General features: G+C 34.8%; 2 protein-coding genes across 2 annotated transcripts; both read right to left on the bottom strand.

The window, feature by feature from the left end:
- Positions 1–741: 741 nt before the first annotated feature.
- Positions 742–12,967, bottom strand: LOC128236958 (adhesion G protein-coupled receptor L3-like). Its single transcript, XM_052952100.1, has 20 exons — positions 12,860–12,967; positions 10,370–10,579; positions 10,178–10,249; positions 8,240–8,507; positions 7,879–7,963; positions 7,570–7,675; positions 7,039–7,082; positions 6,655–6,778; positions 6,297–6,400; positions 5,878–5,980; positions 5,583–5,730; positions 5,238–5,307; positions 3,894–3,960; positions 3,700–3,785; positions 3,396–3,522; positions 3,190–3,231; positions 2,800–2,841; positions 1,745–1,787; positions 1,246–1,298; positions 742–960 (listed from the first exon to the last, which is right to left on the bottom strand). Exons 1-20 carry the CDS (start codon positions 12,965–12,967, stop codon positions 742–744), a joined length of 2,121 nt encoding a protein of 706 aa, XP_052808060.1.
- A 1,650-nt stretch (positions 12,968–14,617) lies between these two features.
- LOC128236959 (CUB and sushi domain-containing protein 3-like) lies at positions 14,618–19,851 on the bottom strand. The gene is made up of 7 exons (XM_052952101.1): positions 19,737–19,851; positions 19,194–19,367; positions 18,313–18,486; positions 17,800–17,973; positions 16,755–16,928; positions 16,364–16,432; positions 14,618–14,799 (listed from the first exon to the last, which is right to left on the bottom strand). The coding sequence occupies exons 1-7, from the start codon at positions 19,849–19,851 to the stop codon at positions 14,618–14,620; spliced, it is 1,062 nt and encodes a 353-aa protein (XP_052808061.1).
- Between the last annotated feature and the right edge of the window lie 741 nt (positions 19,852–20,592).

The raw sequence follows: 20,592 nt of genomic DNA on the forward strand, positions 1-20,592 counted from the left end.
GAGAATAAGTACTCAGTCCCCGAGAATGGTATTCAATACTGGTCTTAATTGGATCTAAAAACGATGTAGGTAATTGCAACGCTCGATATAATTAACCGACCTTTACAGTGAATGCAGTCAATGATGTATGACCAAAAGTTGCATCTTGAATACCACCCCCGTTAGCTAACATTATCTGAAAAAATAACTTATTTTGTAAATACAGCCGGGCGATGGTGGTCAATTTTACGGGCTATGGTTAGAAATCCGTTGGATATCGTCAGAAAAATAAGTTCATTGTCGGTTGCATACTGGTCAAAATGCGTTGCATTTCGTTTGAAATTGGACAATAACTTCGGATTGGCGTCGAAAAAAGACCTTTAAAGAAATGAAAGTCGTCACTTCACTTACGTGATACAGAAAAAACTGATATTGATGTATTGGAGTATTAGTAAGCATATGTGGGTTATAATTGTTTCTATAAAACTATATTAATAGTATATAACGATTGAGTCAGCGTTACTATTGGACTAAAACAAGAGTGACTATTTAAATCACATGTACTGGTTTATCTTGAAATTTTTGGCTACTGAGCTTATCTCTGCAGTTTGTCATATACATTTTGAGCATTTCCATTAAACAAGATATTTGATCATCTCCTTTATATCAATAGTTAGCTGAACATGAGTTTTAATTACTTGTCTAAAGAGGATATATAACACGTTAATTAAGACTTCTTTTAGAGCATCACAACTCAGTGGATCATCTTCTGTAGTCATAATTATTGTCCTCGCCGCTGACGATTTCAATTTTGCCAGAATCTCTGTGTTTGATACTTTGACGACTGTCATGAGTGTGTGGAGGGTATTCAGCAGGAGGGTTGAACGCAACAGTCGGGCGCTGAATATGACCGAAACCTCCACCCCCAACTGACGAGCAAAATGTTCGACCTTCGTCAGTCTCAGATGTTCCATTGAGAACCTGTGTAAACATAAAATGATTTGCGTATAATGTTTATGCCTTGAATAAAAGTTGATCAGGCTAGAATTGGCATTTATGTTTTGCTTTTATGGATTTTATTATAAGTTAACATTGGTTTTATGTACGCGTATCTTGAAATAGAAACTCCATTTAAAGCTTGTTAACAGTATTGCGTAAATATATCATTTCTGTAAAATTGTCTATCAAACCCAGACTGCTGTTGCAAACTCTGGATGTACTTTGTGCTTACGAAGGATTTTTAGCAAGTAGCAAAACACAACATACCAGGTTTCTCCAGTCGATTGATGCATCAATGTCTCGAGACTCTGAACTAAATGCTGAAAGATTTATACTCGTGTGAATGTTATTGAGAAAAATATGTACATTATGAGGTCTTTGATGTATCTATTTTTGCTTATGAGGGCGTAGTTTTTGATGTATCTATTTTAACTTATGAGGGGCGTAGTTTTGCTCAAACTGATGTGTATGCCGATTTATATGTGGACTCGGGACATGCCTCCTGGTCAAATTTGTTATAGCTGAATTGATTAAGGTGCATTTTGGTGTATTTTTCCTACACTCGATTATGTATACAAGTACACGAATTTCTTAACATATTAATTAAGAAGCTTAACTACATATTGTTGAAGTTGACATAGGCTCTTTCGGAAAGAATGGCTAGGCCGCAGACTACAAGGCATATGACAGGCTATATATCTGGGAATATATGGTCACATATTTCTCATCTAAACAATGACTATTTGCTTTCAAAAGTTATGCTTACATTTAAGATCTTTTGATTTAGACCGCTCCTTACTCGAACTTCTCTGCAAATATATCATATATCTATAACAAATATTGACTAGGAATAAATGTAATACTTTTCTGCTCGTGTGAAACACACGTGCCAAATCCGTATCGAACATTACCGTGTGTACATACAGTTAAAACCCGTTAGCTCGAACTCCCAGGGACCGGCGGAAATACATCGAGCCTTGTAAAAATCGAGCCAAGCGGAATTAATAACCTTCAATTTAAAGAAATTGGTTCTCAAAATCTAGTTCGAGCCAACAAGAAATTCGAGCCATGCGAGTTCGAGCCAACGGGTTTCGACTGTATTATCAAGTTATTTTCCCGTTAAAAATACAAACAGGTGAGCCACAGTTGCAAACAATCTTCAATTGGCAAATACTTTCAATTTCATTTTTATCCTTCCAAAGGATCAAAAAATTATTCAAGTAAATGTATTTGTGAATAAGTTTAACAATCAAAAGCGCCCTGATTTTATTCCTTAATGTAAGTCTAAACGTCATCGTATTAGCAAGACGACGCCGACTACGAAAACAACGTCGTTAATACTCATCATTACAAACAATAATTCAGTGAGCTTACGTATGTTGTTTTAAGCGTGGACTTCATGGCGGACATACGCCTTCGTCTCATTTGGCAACCATTTTGTATCTGTAAGTAATTATAAGTTTATATTTGTCGACTGGGCCTTCGTTTGCGAAAATGACTCTTGACGAAGAAAAAGTGGCATGTTCATGTTTACAAAATACTGTGCTTTATAAGCTGGCAGTCAATGTTAGTTCACGCTTTTTTAACTATCTTAAATTCATATTTCATATTTGTTGAATTTTTTTATCCATTGTTTGAAATTGTTTTTTGATGAAAGTGTGAATGCTTCCAGAGGAATTATTTTCGCAGACGATGTCAAAAATAACAACTATCATTTGAACCTGTAAGCGAACTACCAGCCGAGCCTAATGTCAACCTTATGAACACAAAACAGTAGAAAAGTAACATGACGTATTGTCCATGACCAAAAACATGGATTACCTTTTTATTCAGAGCACAGTGGAATAGGAAAATAAAGAATCCCTGAAAGAAAAAAAAAAAACATATTTTAAATTTATACACTAAATAAATTGTATCATCTTAAATGGTTATATCATTATTATTAAATAAAAAGATAAGAAATTTTAGTTTTAAAACATGCTTTAGTCAATATTTCATATTTGTTGAATTTTTTTATCCATTGTTTGAAATTGTTTTTTGATGAAAGTGTGAATGCTTCCAGAGGAATTATTTTCGCAGACGATGTCAAAAATAACAACTATCATTTGAACCTGTAAGCGAACTACCAGCCGAGCCTAATGTCAACCTTATGAACACAAAACAGTAGAAAAGTAACATGACGTATTGTCCATGACCAAAAACATGGATTACCTTTTTATTCAGAGCACAGTGGAATAGGAAAATAAAGAATCCCTGAAAGAAAAAAAAACAACATATTTTAAATTTATACACTAAATAAATTGTATCATCTTAAATGGTTATATCATTATTATTAAATAAAAAGATAAGAAATTTTAGTTTTAAAACATGCTTTAGTCCCAAAAAATCGAGCATATACTACGTTGCGAATTTGGCACCTGAAGACCATTACAAATGGCAAAAAGGTATTGCATGAAGTAAAGATCCTCGTTGATATAGAATATGCCCAGAATCCACGACACACCCATCAGAGGGACTAGTACACAGAGCGATCGAAGGCTGGTTCTGTAAAAGACCGTTGCATTCATCATGTTTTTTTTTTCAAAATGTTTTTCTATGAATTTGTCGGAATGTTGTTCTAAATTGTTATTTTTTAATGGAATTATAAAATATTTTGTATCATTTCATAAACTTTAGGACAAAATATCCAATGGTTTTACTAGATTATAGAACTTTACGTACTGAATCTTTTCTGTCGTTTTCTTAGATTCCATTGCTTTCATTCTCAGCATTTTGCGGAAAACAAGGACCAAACATATAATGTTTAACTGAAATAGAACAGTAAAGTAAAGACTGCATGATCTATTTTTTAATACTTCATATATTTTAAACAAAGCAGGTGTTGAGCAAAATCAGAATTCACATTTAAAACTTACCGATATAATGAGCAAGGCAGGCGCCACGAACGCCCATATTACACCACGTGATAGAGACAACCAGCAGCTGAAACAGTATTTGGTGGTTATTGCATTGTTTAACTGTAATCAGGTTATAGGTAATTAACGTTTTTAAAGCATGCCAATTTAGATATAATTACTGATAATTTAAATGCGACGTTAAAACAAAAGTCTATACCTGAATGCATTTGAGACGTCTTTTTTTCCAACGTGATTCGACGTTGGAATATGACAACAACCGACCATAACCAAAACGTAGTGCGATCAAATTTTTATTTAACTCGCATCATTTTCTCGGAAAACTAAGACCTTAATACGACCAAAATCCGACCACTTTTGTAACCAATATCAGACCACATCCGCCTAGTTAAATTCAAAACAGATCGCTTGCGCGCCCAGCTTCATAGGAACTCATTTTATTTATTGAAGTGCCAAAGAAACTTATTACACAAATTTAAAACAATTTTACAAATTAAACATTGCTTTTCTTTCTGAAACGTTTTTTTTTTATGTTGGTATGGAATTGTTTAGAATATGTCCAGGAATAACCTTATTTAAATTATAAAGGCAAACTGCACTGATCATTAGTATATGGGAGAACAAAATATCTGTTAAGCTTCACAAGTGCGAAAACATTTCTAAAATCTTGGTTTTAATTTAGTTTTTCTGTGACGAGTACATTTAAACCTCTTGATGGAATTGTTGTAACATTTAAATAGCTATCACATAGTGTATTCAATATTTCATACGGAATGAATTATGTCGACATTAAAAAAACCAAGATAATTAATGAACTTTTAGACTTTGTTTGAAGCTGGATTCACTTTCTTTGTTGTTTTGGTGGTCGTATCTATATCATAGTATTTAGTGTTTTGAGGTAAGCATAAGCATGTTAGTAAGAGGTAATGATTATATGTCTATAATTTTGAATTATCATCCGTGCACCTCAAAGTTGAGGGTTTTTTTTTATTAAATTGTAACATAAACCTTCAACAACAAATCAATCATCCGACCAAATCTGATCATTCGTTATCGACAACACAAAAGCTAGGTGTCCCAAAAGTTTGAAATTTATGTAAAAGATATTAATCGACTAGATAGTCACCGTCAGAATTTGAGAATTAGGGATTGTCTTTACTAAAGTCTTCATCAAATTAAAGACAATTATTAGAATTAAGATACAAATTGTTTTGACCTACATTAGTAATACACGAACTAAGAACGATTGATTGCAATGTCAGAACAAGGTCAGGGATTTATGACGGTTAAGACGATTGACGTCATGTGCCTTCTCGTGAAGTATAAAAGACTAAATCTACTCACAAGTAAGTATTTCCATATCCTTGTGTCTGAGTTGCTCCGAGTGATATTCCGACAATGACAGCTGGTATAACTATTGGAAAATAATGCATTTTTACTTTTCGTATCTTTACATGAGAAATAAAGAAACTTTGAAGTCAAATATTGATTTTTAATTTTAGAAAGTATTACATATTTAGGTACAGAATCATTCGAATTACTTAAACATTTATAGTTTGGTTGAGTTGACAGCTGTAACAAGATAATTTCAGGCGGATAACCTGATGACTTGAACAGTTTCGTTTTCTAATAAGAGGATTACAGTAATAAACATATTATACAATATTGTATATGTATATGGATATTCACCCCATGATGCAATAACTAATGATCTCGCCCGTGATCTGGTAGCAAATACATAAAGAACTGTGTATGCAATGTCTATACCCTCCGCAAGCATAAAAAAAACGACCAAGTAGATATAATGCAATAAGGCTGCCACAACTGCGCAAAACTCCTGTATAAACAAAAATATCTATTATGGTAAAATTAGACCAAATGATGGTAAAAAGCCTTTTTTAATACACAAATATGACAGAATAGAAAAATAACACATACATGTGCTTCAACACATAAAAGTTAAGCCTATAAATATTTAAAGTACCTTGCTTTCTGTTCTATCGACTCCGGCCAGGAACACGATGTAGGAGAAGAACAGTGCAATACAGAGGTTCAGGAGAATAACAGCACGGTCGTTTCTCAGGTACCTACATGGTAAACAAAAAAAAACACAGGCTAATACATAGATTTAGGAGAGTTACAGCACGGTCGGTCGTCAGCTTCGTATATGAAAACAAAGAACAACAGGACAATTCAGAGGTTCAGTAGATTTACAGCTCGGTTGTTCTTGAGGTTTCTATACGTAAACAAATGTCAACGGGTTAACACATAAAAATGTTTCACGATCAACACAACAAGATCGTTCCTCGTTTATCTACAGCGAAACAAAATCCAGATAAAAATCGACCGTCATATGCTTGAATTCAAGTAAATATTAACCTTTAAAAAGTGTAGAAATCGTACCTCCATAAGCAGATGTACAAAAACGATGTTAACAGAAGACAAAACATGGATACAGCAATTCCAACGATGGAAACTATGCGCAAAGGAACTGAAACCGCATCAGCCTGAAAATCACAGTACATAAGTATACTGATTTGGTTACATAAACACAAATAACATTATTGAAGTCTTTGATTCTACAGCAAACCGTTCAGCCTATGGATGTTATCATTTGGTGGTAAAGTATGAACATGACTGTGTTAAAGAGTCACGTTAACGTTTTAATGACCCCGAATGATCTAAACATACAAATATAGGGTTGTGTAAGGGGCTACCATTTGTACACCTTTGTAGCACTGACACAGTTCCGAAAAAATACCTGCACAAACGGGCTCATCAGCACAGCAAAGTTAGTAAGATGTGTGCATTCACAGACAGTCTGGCTTGCTGAGGAATAATTCACAGAACAGCCGAAAGTTGACCATCTTCCAGCTTGCCCGTCACTACAACAGGAAACATTTCACTACCTAGCAATTATCTCGTCTAATTGTCTTGACTTATTTCATGAATATTCTGTCTAAGATAAATGTGCAACATGGAACATTCGTAAAATAATCTTGTGTTGATCAACCTTCCGCTTGAAAGTCACTAAAACTGTTTTCACCAGTGTCCTTTTTAATGATCTCGCAACACTTCTTGTAGTCCTTACAAGAATCTGCTTTAGATTAAACTCATTTCTACAAGACAGATTAATATTACTCACTTGCCAAATTCCCAGTAGTTACATGATGGCTCTGACAAATTAGTCTGGAAAAATACATAATTCATTATTTAATGTTTTAGTTATTGAATAGAAACGGCAGTAATTCACCGTGCAGTCCACTTTAACTCACATTTTTCCTTTTGTTAATTGATACTTTTATTGTAATGAATGCTGATTTGGCAATATATATGCAAAAAGCTACAGAAACATGCTCAGTAGCAAAAAGTTTAAACATAAACCCGGTTTAGTGGCAATGGGCAACGCCAAAGACATAGAACACAAATTCACAAACAAGAAACATAGAACAGCACACAACTCTACAAACAGCACAGTGCATATATGAGATATATATATATATATATATATATATATATATATATATATATCTAATATATATATAAATAATTGGTATGTTTATCAAGAATTGTTAAGTACCGCCTTGGAACTTATACTGATTATGTGTATCTGTAAAAAAAAACAATTATTTTTTTAGTTTACACAGTTGCCCTTTACAACGATATGAACACATACCAAGAAGTGACCGAATGTTATTCTGATTGGAGGAGTTAGGTTTTCTAAAGGTTGGTCAAGCGACAATGACAACACAGGACCATTTATTGCTTTTTGGCTCCCGTTTCTGAAGAGGAAAATCTACCATTAATCTGGATTAAATTGATTGATTACTATATGTACATATCACAATGAAACCAAATTGTTTATAGCAATTGTTAATTGGTGCCCAAATATGTAGGTTAAAAACGGAGTTAAGAGTTAAGTTATTTATATTTCCTAATTAAGTCCTTTTCACTCTTTAATGTATCTTTTTTAAGTAATACAAACCCTGTTGCATTTTCATTTGATTGTGTTGGCAGAATATTTGACATGTCCCGATACATTATAGCTGTGGTGATGTAGGTTTTGTTTCCTTAAAAATTAACAATTCAACCATCATTTATTTCTTTCAATAATAGTTTTAAGACAATTACATGTTTTGATAAAATGACACATGTAACATTAGATGAAATAGTTATTAGCATTAGTGTTATATTTCAGAAATACCGTTATTCACTTGAACCGAGTAATTCCATTTTAATGTCTACATTGTATCACATTTTATTTTTCAATTGTTAAATTCAAGACATTTCATTGACATTTGATGATTTATTTTAGTTATTTTTTGCGGTATGTAAACAGTACGTACCTTCAAATGCACGTTTGTCCAATGTCAATTTACTGTGGGACTTATAAATCCAATCTTTGTCTGCATCGGCCGCACTATCAGTGGGAGATTTTGCAGGAAACTCAATATTTTCTTCGTCAGTCTGTTTCACTTCTAAGGCAACATTTGTCTTGATAACGGTTGCAGATGTTACACCAGTACCATCTTCAATACCGATTTGAATACTTTTTCTTATAGCAGATCCAACGGAATCAATAGCTTTCAGCATCGTTTCTGCCCCATTGTTGTTCTGATGAATTAGAGTTAAATTATGATTTCAAAATTAATTCAAATGGTGTTGCTTTTACAGTAGTTGTGAAAAAAAAGATAATACATCATACTTTTAATCGTTTTTTGTTTAATTGGTTGGACGATGTAACGCATATTCTGTGGTCTGGAGATTGGAATACACACTTTTACCTTCATAATAAAAAATAACCTAACCAGGCATGGATAGAAATCCATGACGCCTATATGAAGAGAGAGTGAGAAATCACTTGGTGGACTAATTTTATTTTCTAGAGACTAGCCATGACATATTCAAACTATGGTAAGTGACAAGCATTATAAACCACGGTGAGAAATAGATAGAGGATATTTGTTTATTTCAGTGTAAGATCGTATTTTATTTCACGAGTGTCATAGAAAAATATATTTTCACGAGTGGCGAAGCCACGATTGAAAATATAGTTTTTCTATGATCAAGAGTAAAATAAATTATGATCTTACACTGAAATAAACAATTTTTCTGTTCCTTTTATGCTTATTTTTGGAGTTTTATTAGTACTTTAATTTATTTTCCTAATTTTCCCCTTTTTTGAAAAGGGTGGATTTTACGCCGTAAACCGTGGAACGCCCATCACGCTTTTTTTATATATACGTAGCTGTCAATTATCTATTTCCGGTTTGTTGAGAAAATGTTCTCTGATATTCTTTTTTAAAGTTAATTAATCGCTCGTTTTTAGTGCAAATATTTTATGAATAGTAATCAATGAAGTTTATTAGTGCATCCATGTTCCAAAAAATAACGAAAACTCTTTTATTTTAAGCGGGACATGAATACATAATCAAATTACTAGGCTGCCATTTATTGAATGGAAATTTGAAAAGTCGGTTGTATTAGCAAAACCATTGCGGATTATCATTCGATATAAAACATTTTCTCAGTTTTAATAGAGAGTGTTTCATGATAAATTCAGTCATCTATTCAACTCCCAGAGTCTGTTTTGCTTTAAGACAGGTCGATTTCCAGGTTATGAGGAGGACCACACCAGTTTGTTGACAAATTTTGAGGCATGTGTGAGCTAAAATTATCAGTAAATTGTTTTGTGAATTTTCAGGGAAGTTCGTATTACGTATTACATTGACAAAACAGTTCAAAGTATATCTGAACGATGATATAACATTCTATTTATGTTCGAACAGTTGTTTTCGTCTGTGATTTGCTTGATATAAAAGCAAGTGTTCGAACATTCAGCTTCAAGATCAAGAAAGCGTTTTAAAACAACGGGATAACCATTTTCCTTACAAACGGTAAGTTGTTTAAATTTTAGATATTTTATTTGTTAACATTTTCTGGTTCAAAAGTGAAGTGATCTGTTTTGATCAAGGGGAAGTAACTACAATGGATTTTAAAAGTAGTTCTGAGAGTTGATATTTTCACTCCTTATGTTGCAGTGAAAATATCAAATTGTCTTTTGTTATTTCACTGATAAAACTCAATATTTCATCGAAAAGCATGAAAGAAAATGGGATATTAATAAATGTCCAAAATTTGTACTCAATACGAGTTTGACATCCTAGAGACGTATCATTAACGACTAAAAAACTGGGCGTCTAAAAAGTTTTCTTTTTATACAGGGAATGAACTGATACCTGACCTTAATGGAGGGAGTTTACCGACAAAAACCGAGTACGTACTGATTCCTTCATTGCCTTCCAGCTTTCTTGGTTGGACGAATCAAGCAAATTACTGGCTGACTCCATAAAGTGCTAAAAATTTAAAACAAAACTTTGAACATGAATTCATTATATTGAAGTAATAACGCTGCGATTAGTGTAATAATTTAATTTCCAAATATTTTATAACTGCTCAAAATTGCTTTAAATTACCTCGGAGATATTCACAGAATCAAACTTAGTGGAGTTGGAGTTTAGAAGAGTCGCAACATTCTCCAGTGAACTAGTTAGCGCTTTTATTTCCCCATCCGTGAGAGGTGGTGTAGTATTTGCCCTCTGTGTAGTGGTTACATTTGTCAGGGCTTCTAGTGCGACTGTGATTGCTTCTGTTGTAATATCATCATTCGTCGTAAGATCATTGAGCTGTGCGGGTAAAGTTTTTACAATAAATATTCGTTAAATGCATTCATAATTATCTCCCGCCTTGAAAAGGCGAGGGGATAAAGTAATGGTAGGCGCGCTTCCGTGCGTCTGTCCGTCCGTCTATCCGTCAGTCCGTCCGTCCGTCCGCCCCACATTCATTACTTTGCATCTCCTCTTACATTTTTCATGCGATTTCTAAAGAGTTATTGCCCTTTGCTTATTTTACATTTATAATTGGTTTCTTCGCAAATCCTCTTACGTTTTTCATGCGATTTCTACCAAACTTTCACAGATTGATGATCATAAAGTGAAGCAGCGCATATTGTCGGGTTTTCCTGATTTGACCCTTTTTGAAAGAGTTATTGCCCTTTGCTTATTTGACATTTAAAATTGGTTTCTTCGCAACTCCTCTTACGTTTTTCATGCGATTACTACCAAAACTTTCACAGATTGAAGATCATAAAGTGAAGCAGTGCATATTGTCGGGCTTTCCCGATTCGACCATTTTTATCCCCCGCCTTGAAAAGGCGAGGAGATATAGTAATGGTAGATGCGCTTCCGTGCGTCCGTCCATCTGTCCGTCCGTCTCACATTCATTTCTTTGCATTTCCTCTTACATTTCTCATGCGATTTCTACCAAACCTTTACAGATTGATGATCATAAAGAAATGCAGCGCATATTGTCGGGCTTTTGCGATTCGGCCATTTTTGAAAGAGTTATGGCCCTTTGTTTATTTTACATTTAAAATTGGTTTCTCCGCATCTCCTCTAACATTTCTCATGCGATTTCTACCAAATTTTCACAGATTGATGACTATATAGTGACGCAGCGAATCTTGTTGGGCTTTTGCGATTCGGCCATTTTTGAAAGAGTAAAAGCCCTTTGTTTATTTTACATTTAAAATGTGGACTCTTCGCATCTCCTCTATCATTTCTCATGCGATTTCTACCAAACTTTCACAGATTGATGACTATATAGTGACGCAGCGCATTTTGTTCGGCTTTCGCGATTCGACAATTTTTGATAGAGTTATTGCCCTTTCTTAATTCGCATTTCTAATGTTCCTGAGAAACTACCCTAACCATTGATTGGCTTTCGTTACAAAAAATGCCCCCATGAGGCGGGGGATATAGCTGTCTGTGACCGCTCTTGTTAAATTTGTATGCTTCTCATCATCATTTATCATTGTATTACTTTTGCATTACGGTACGTTGAAATGAAAAATAACCGATTTATAAAACCTTCGTGACATGTTCTAAAGTGTATTTCATTTAAAATTTCATTTTATGCCTAAGTAGCTTTAAAGTCATATGTCTTACTTGATTATTGACATTCGCTACTGCTTCTCTGACACAGTTGTACTGAGGTAGCTCCCATGTTCCGTCTGGGCGACATCTTCGAGACCTATTGCCTATGATATTAGATTACATTAACACACAGTTGTGAGGGTTATCTCCAAGCTAGGCTGTGTCAGAACTACTTATCATTGATATACGAATGCTTAGAATTTTTGTGTTATTTTTGCTCCTATTTCGCTCATTTGGCAGCTTTATAATTGATACTTTTATTGGTGTGTATTGTGTTCCTGATTGTGTTTGATTTTCTTCTGGTCTCCATCTTTTCACTATGATTTTGATCGAAAAAAGAATATTACTTGATGAAATGTGTGAGTTTTCTTTTTTATCGGCTGTACATAACCCACTTATCAGAATGGCAACAGGTAAGCAGGGCTTGTGTACATGCATAAATATGGATATATCGTGCGGAAGTTACGTATGTTATTTTCTTAATCGCACGCTTGTTGTTGAACTTTGTCCTTGACAAAACCGTAAAAAAGTATCCTCAACACACAGCCCTTGCCAAGCGTAAGTGTATACTGTCCATAACTTAAGTTAACATAAGTTTTTCGATGAGTAATTATTTTACCGTTTGAGCCATCCTCGCAATCATATGAACGTGTCGTGTTGGCGAGAATCTCTGTCCATAGATGACCTCTTGTGTCTGTATCGTTTTTACAAGTGAAATGAGGCGTCTCTGTAATGACACTATGTACAATGTAGAGTTTATCTCGGTCATAACAGAGGTTCTTCCCTCAAATAATCAGTGTTTTAGCATTAACTCTTTACACTTGATGAAGACTGCGAAACGGAAATGACGCTTTTACATTTGATATCATTTATAAACAATGTACCTTATGAAATACCATTAATAATAAACCTGTGTCGAAATTATAAACCTTGGGTTATAACATAAATCAAATCTGTACATAAATGATATACCTTCGGCAAGGCAGGACGGTTCAGCTCCTTCCCACGACCCGGAGGCTTGACACTGTCGAACTTTATCTCCAATAAGTGTATACCCTTTATTGCATGTATAACTCGCATTATGCCCATATGTTGTTCCGCTCGATAGATTTACGACTCCATCCTTTGGATTCAACAGCATTTTACACTCTGAAAGCAAAATAAATGGATATCATTTAACCAAATTTCGACAAACAATTGTGTAAAAAGGATTTTTCTGGTAGAGACGTTTTATAATACGTAAAATTTGATGTAAACCTGCAATACGCTACCTTTTATTCGACATGTCGGGTTGGTTCCACTCCAAAACATAACGCCGCTCGCATTAACAGAACACACCCTCGAAACGTTTGCAATCAAAAAATAGCCAAGATTACATTTGAAACGTGCTATCTTTTGAAAAGATGTTTCGTTTGGATTTTCTACCATGCCATTTGCCAGAATACCAACTGATCCACAATCTAAAATTAAAAATATCATTGGCAATAATCTTATATCTTCACTGTTCCATTTCTATTGCAGTCGTTAGCCATTTTAACATTTTTGTTTGCATTTAAGCAATATGCCGCGGCGCCATACGTCGTGTTGGATGGACTTTTAGATGTATTTGTCCGTTAGGTATTGTTCCAAAGGGTCAACAATCTAAAGGCGATAATGTGAAAAGAAACTGATTTAAAACGTTTCCTATGCTCATAATTAACTCCAAATTAGAACAACATCTCAATGCAACTCAGCTAACCATTTCCCCGATCACTGCAGATATTCATGTAATAGTTATTATTAAAGAATATAACAGATGTGTACTAACTACTAAATTCTCAATTAAATATACGTTTATATACGTATATGTAGTTGTGGTATACGCCGGAAAAATGTCTTCACTAGTATAGAAAAATGTTAATCAAGACCATGATTATTAAAGTCAGTACAAAACGGCAAAATGTTTACTTGAAGCATATTTAAAGTCCCGTACTATGTTAAACTAAATCGAAAGAGTAGGAAAAGAGAGGTAGTTAAAACAAGGCATTAGACGAACAAAACAACATTTAATCATTTTGTTCCGTGTCGAGCAAAGTCTCAATTGGATCCCTTTTACTCCTAAACACCATGCGAAGGTGTTGATGAAGGATATAGAATCAAAGTAATCGTGGTCCAATTTGTTTCTCAGTTTTTCATAAAATTTACTTTTTATTTGAAATGGAGTGGTTTTCACTAAGAACATGGGACAGTTCATTTGCAAATACTGCGAACCTTCACCAAAGTACGACTTTAACTCTCAAATTGTCCCGAAAGCATAATTTTCTGAAATCGGAGTAGATTATCGAGGGTGGGACTACAGGATTCAGAACTGCATAAAGACACAGTAATTTAAGCTGCGATATGTCGGTATATTCGTGTTCGTTCGAATTCTGATATCAGAAATACTGTCAATAGTAATGTTACATGATCAGTAATGATTACGACGTCAATATTATCATTAAGGAACGTAGATAGCGTAATGGTCAAACAGATGATGCTTTTTATTGTCATATTATATTCAGACATCTTCCTCTTATGATTATGAATTAACGATAGTAAAGCTCAAAATTGGGTACCGAAAGCGTGCTAGTTTCTTGAATGGTCCAATTAATGAATTCTATTGTAGTACCACATGCTGTCTCGTGCGTATCTCTATCTCTATTATCTCTCTCGGGCATCCATTCTTTGCAGACATCGTCGTCGTCGTCGTCATTATAAAAAGTTATCGGAATCGATGACGTTCATTGGCTGCTTGTCTAGGTTGTTCCCGTTGTCTTTGGCGAGGTTGTTGGTTTGCAAGTTCCAACTAATCCCGACAACTTGGCCAGGCGACATTAGACGGCAAGTGTCGTTCTCAACTGTTCCTTCATCCTCGGGATGGATCTTAAGTTTGGCTGCACACATAAAGCCAGAAATGGTCATAAATGTCTTGTTGTACTAAAGTCTAAGCTACTAGTGTTGTATGATGATGTCTGTTGATGTCCAGCTGCTATACAACGGGTGCGATTAGTTTAGCTGTCGTTCGGCGGTGCCTGTCGTCAAATTTAGTGCTCAAATTTGCGGCCTCAGATTAGGATGCTAGCTCGTACGAAACTGAGGCTCGTTGCATCGGTTGTTTCTGTAACAAATCATGTCTTCGATGCATTGGCTCTGTGGAATTTTAGATATTGTTGGTATGGTTCGTTCAATACTAATACTAAATCTTTCTTCAGAAGATATCATTTTTGCACTGGATGAGATGTTGGTTTTAGTGACGTCATATGACAATGCTGTAGTTTTCCTCATGGTTAGAGTTTCTGTCTTTGAAGGTGATGCTAAGGCTAAAATGTATGTCTTGCCTCAAGCCACTTCCGATAGACCGTTTTGTGGCGCGCTTGATTAACAAGGCGCAAATGCAGATGGTTAACGCAAATTCAAGCTAAATGACTTAGTTTTTTTTACTTCTTCATAGAAGTCCTTTAAAAGGAAGGGACACCAGCATGTTATTAAACATAAAGTGTGTCATGAGATGTCAGCATGCATTATCTTACAAACTATCATTTTCTTGTTTCCTTGAAATTTCAACAACGTCTGATTTCTTTTCTTTAGAAGGGCATTTAATTCCGGATTTCTGACGTTGCCTTCTTCCTTGTAGTGGATTTTCAGTTCTTCCCGTTGGAAAGGGGTAGAGCAGTGGAAACCTCATTGATTAAATTTGACCTTTCTTCATTTTGGAACGGCTTCAGCACGTGGTTATTCCCTTAACACTTTTAATTATTTTGAGCCCGCCGCTTAGTTACATCGATAGACAAGCCTTGACATAGGACATCCGGAAGACCCCCGTACTCTTCACTTGCCTCTCATGGTGCGACCCTTGAACAGTCGTTTCTATATCTTAAAATCAATGAGCTTCGGTTGGATTTAATAGAAATTTGTCAAGATTTTGGGAATCAATTTGCAGTAGCGGTGGCTGTGGGTATTCCGGTATTCTGGTACATCTTCATAGTCGTGTTTATCATCGTCAATTCATACGTACCTTTTTGTAGATCTTATTCCTTTACCTATTTTGATCAGATTGTGATCAGGATCGGTAACACTACCAATTTAAATCATTTCACTTTAAGCAATTGCCTCCCTTCGACTGAGAGAAAATAACGGTCAGACAAGGTTCTTGATGCGTTCAATGTTCTACTTTAGTGTGACGCCAACATTGATAGAAACACTTCAGTAAAGGAATCGGTATTTTATCAAAACTTTATACAATGAAGTGTTTATTACTGATACTACAATTGAGACAAAAGGGAAATGCCAAATAGCCCAAACATAGTATTTGACCTTGTTAAGAGAACGATATGTAACTCAAATTTAGTTTACCTTTAGATTTACACGATGGATCTGACCATGATCCATTACTTAGACAGGCCACTTCATATATACTGGCGTCAAATCAAGAGTCACATATAACGTTAGCAGTGGCACCATATGTCGTGTTAGATGAATCATTCAGATCAATTTTTCCATTCTGTATTGTTTCAACAGGTCCACAATCTGCAAACAATAGTTCAGAATAATGGGAAAGAAATTTAATGTTAGAGCCTCGTTCCCTCTTTCTCATTTTCTTCCAATAACATAAAAGTAAATGCATAATGGATTTAATGGCCAAAACAGTAAAGATCGCATGGAGCAAAGATAAATTCACAAAATATTAAACAGGGTGATTTTTGTTTATTAGTAAAATAATGGTAATAGAAGAAATTTCTGCATAAATGTAACCTATGTCTTGTTAAGAAGCACACGATTTAAGGCATCAAGTAATGACTCAACGACAGATGCACATTGTCGAACTATTTTAATCGCAAATTAAGTCTACCTTTAGGTGTGCACGATGCCTCTGACCATGATCCATTACTTAAACAGGTCACTTGATCTATACTAGCGTCAAATCCAGATTCACATGTGACGTTAGCGGCGGCACCATATGTCGTGTTGGATGAATCACGAATATAAATTTGTCCATTCAGTATTGAATCAACAAGTCCACAATCTGAAGACGATAGAATCAAAATGGGAATTCTTTTAAGAATGTTGTTCCTTAGTTACTACCAAACTCGAATAACATCAATTTAAATGCACAAATCAATATATAATTTCAGCAGCCACGAAAATAAATACGATAGAAAGTATTACAGCAAAAACTAAACGAACTCGCTTTTATCATAAATAGTAAAATGAAAACTACATGGACAAACAAAACAGCCCTAGCAACATTAATTATGGCCTTGATAAGAGCAGCACGATTCAATGCCTCACATCATTTCTCAAACGAGAGTTAAAACAAATTTAGTCTACCTTTAGGTGTGCACGATGCCTCTAACCATGATCCATTACTTAAACAGAATACATAATCTCTACTGGCGTCAAATCCAGAGTCACATGTGACGGTAGCGCTGGCACGATATGAAGTAAAGTTTGGATAAATCAGATCAATTTGTCCGTTCGGTATTGATTCAACCTGTCCACAATCTGTAGACGATACATTTGGACAATGTTAAAGCGATTTTTTTAAAGAACATTGTTTGCTATTTTCATTTCTCCTAGTAAAATCGTAAAACATGATTGATTATGCACAAATCAATCTTTAGTTATAGCAGCAACGAACACGATTAAATTGACATGTGCATCAGGAAAAACAAAAACGAAATTGCGTTTATTATTAATAATAAAATGCAATTTACATGTACAAACCAAATAACACCGACAGGAACTATGACCTTGATTAAAGCTGCACGACTAATGATTTTTGCGAAAAGCTACAGAAACAGGCTTAGTAGCAAAAAAATTAAACATAAACCTCGCCACGATACACAGCAAGAGAAACACAATGTCAAACAAAAGTCAACATAAATTAAGTCTACCTTTAGGTGTGCACGATGCCTCTGACCATGATCCATTACTCAAACAGGTCACATGATCTATACTAGCGTCAAAGCCAGGTGCACATGTGAAGTTAGCGGTGGCCCCATATGAACTGTTGTTTGGATCATTCAGATCAATTTTTCCGAACAGTGTCGGTATAAACGGTCCACAATCTGTAGACGATGGATGTGGACAATGTTAAAGGAAACTCTTTAAAGTACGTTGTTTGCAATTTTTATATTTTTCTACCATAATCGAATAACATGAGTGTAAATGCACAAATCAATTTATTGTTACAGCAGCAACAAAATTAAAACGTTAGAAAAATACTTAAGCTAACAATACACGAAATTGCACTTATTATACGTAATAAAATGGAAACTACATGGACAAGCCAAATAGCCAAATGATGAATTATGACCTTGATAAGAGCTACAAGATTCAAGGCCTTACATCATAATTCAACAAGTGATACACAATGTCAAATGTCTGTTTACACAAATTTAGCCTACCTTTAGGTGTGCATGTTGCCTCCGACCATGATCCATTACTTAAACAGCTCACTTGATCTATATTAGCGTCAAATCCAGAGTCACATATTACATTACCCTCGGCACCATATGTCGTGTTGGATGGATCATTCAGATCAATTTGGCCGTTAGGTATTGTTTGCAGAGGTCCACATTCTTCAAATAGTTTATGTAAAATTATGAAAAGAATTATTTTCAGACCATTGTTTGCTATAAAATATATTTTTAAAACTTCAAATAACATACAAGTAAATGCACACTTGATTTTAAGCCATAACAGTTTAGGCTTTAACGCTAAAAATCTATTAAGCAAGGTCATTTTTACAAAATATTATACAGGGTAATACATTGTTTGTTGACGCAATAACAGGATTTAAATGCTACTTCTGCAGTTTCAATTGCATAAATTTAAGCTCTATGTTTTTAAGAAGCACACGATTAAAGGTGTCGACTAATGACTTAACGACAGATAAACACTGTCAATATACTCTCAACACCGATTAAAACTACCCCTAGGCGAGCACGATGCATTCGATCATGATCCATTACTTAAACAGGTCACTTGATCTATACTAGCGTTAAATCCAGAGCCACATATAACGTTAGCGGAGGCACCACACGTCGTGTTGGATGGATCATTCAGATCAATTTGGCCGTTCGGTATTGATTCGAAAATTCCACATCTGTTAACGATAGTTTGGGACAATGCCAAAGGGAACTTTTTAAAGAACAATGTTTTGTTTCATACTTTCTATCAATATCGAATAACATGAGTGTAGTTGCAAAATTAAATTATTCTACTGCTCGAAGCACTGTTCAGAAAGAGATACGCAATGTCCAATGACAGCAGAAATTTACTCTACCTTTAGGTATGCACGACGCATCTGTCCATGATCCATTACTTAAACAGGTAACTTGATCTATATTAGCGTCAAATCCAGAGTTACATGTTACGTTACCCGTGGCACCATATGTCGTGTTGAATGGATTATTCAGATCAATTTGTCCGTTCGGTATAATTTCAACAGGTCCACAATCTGCAAACGATAGTTCAGAAGAATGGGGAAAAGATTTAATGTTAGAACATTGTTTCCTCCTTCTCATTTCCTCAAACCTTCAATAACATAAAAATTAAATAAAATAAAATTAATGAACAATGAATTTAAATGTCAACAACAGTAAATATTTTAACGCTGATTCAAACGCTAAAGGTCGATTCAGCAAAGATATTTTCACAAAATATTAAAAAGGTGATACATAGTTGATTAGTGAAATAAAGGTAATTGTTGTATTTTTTGCTATTGCATAAACATATGTTTTTGTTAAGAAGCACTAGATTGAAGCATTCGTTAATGACTCAACAACAGACACATTGTCGAACTATTCTAACCACAGATTTAGCCTACCTTTTGGCGCACACGATGCCTCTGACCATGATCCATTACTTAAACAGGTAACTTGATCTATACTAGCGTCAAATCCTGATTCACATGTGACGTTAGCGGCGGCACCATACGTCATGTTTGATAGATCATTCAGATCAATTGTCCGTTTGGTAATGATTCAACAGGGCCACAATCTGGTAACAGTAGTTTGGGACAAAGTCAAAGGAAACTTTTTAAAGAACAATGCTTTTTTGATACTGTCTACCAAAATCGAGTAAAATGAGTTTAGTTGCAAAAGTAAAAATTCCACTGCAGCAACGACAATTATGATGTTAGAAGATACGACAGCAAGCAATACACGAAATTGCACTTATTATAAATAATGAAATAGAAAATACATGGACAAGCCAAATAGCATAGGCATGAACTTTGGCCTTGATAAGAGCTGCACGATTCAAGGCATTATATCATTATTCAACAAGAGATACACAATGTCAAATGACTGTTTACGCAAATTAAGTCTACCTTTTGGCGCACACAATGCATTCGACCATGATCCATTACTTAAACAGAACACATAATCTCTACTAGCGTCAAATCCAGAGTCACATGTGACGCTAGCGGGGGCACCAACTATGGTATAGTTTTGATAAACCAGGTCAATTTGTCCGTTCGGTATTGATTCAACCTGTCCGCAATCTGTAGACGATACATTTAGACAATGTAAAAGCGATTTTTTAAAGAACGTTGTTTGCTATTTTCATTTCTCCTAGTAAAATCTAAAATCTAAAATGATTATGCACCTTTCAATCTTTTGTTATACCAGTAACGAACACGAATTCATTGAAATGTGCATCATCAAAAACAACAACGAAAT

The sequence above is a fragment of the Mya arenaria genome, chromosome 6 (assembly GCF_026914265.1).
Source record: "Mya arenaria isolate MELC-2E11 chromosome 6, ASM2691426v1".
Taxonomy (NCBI): domain Eukaryota; kingdom Metazoa; phylum Mollusca; class Bivalvia; order Myida; family Myidae; genus Mya; species Mya arenaria.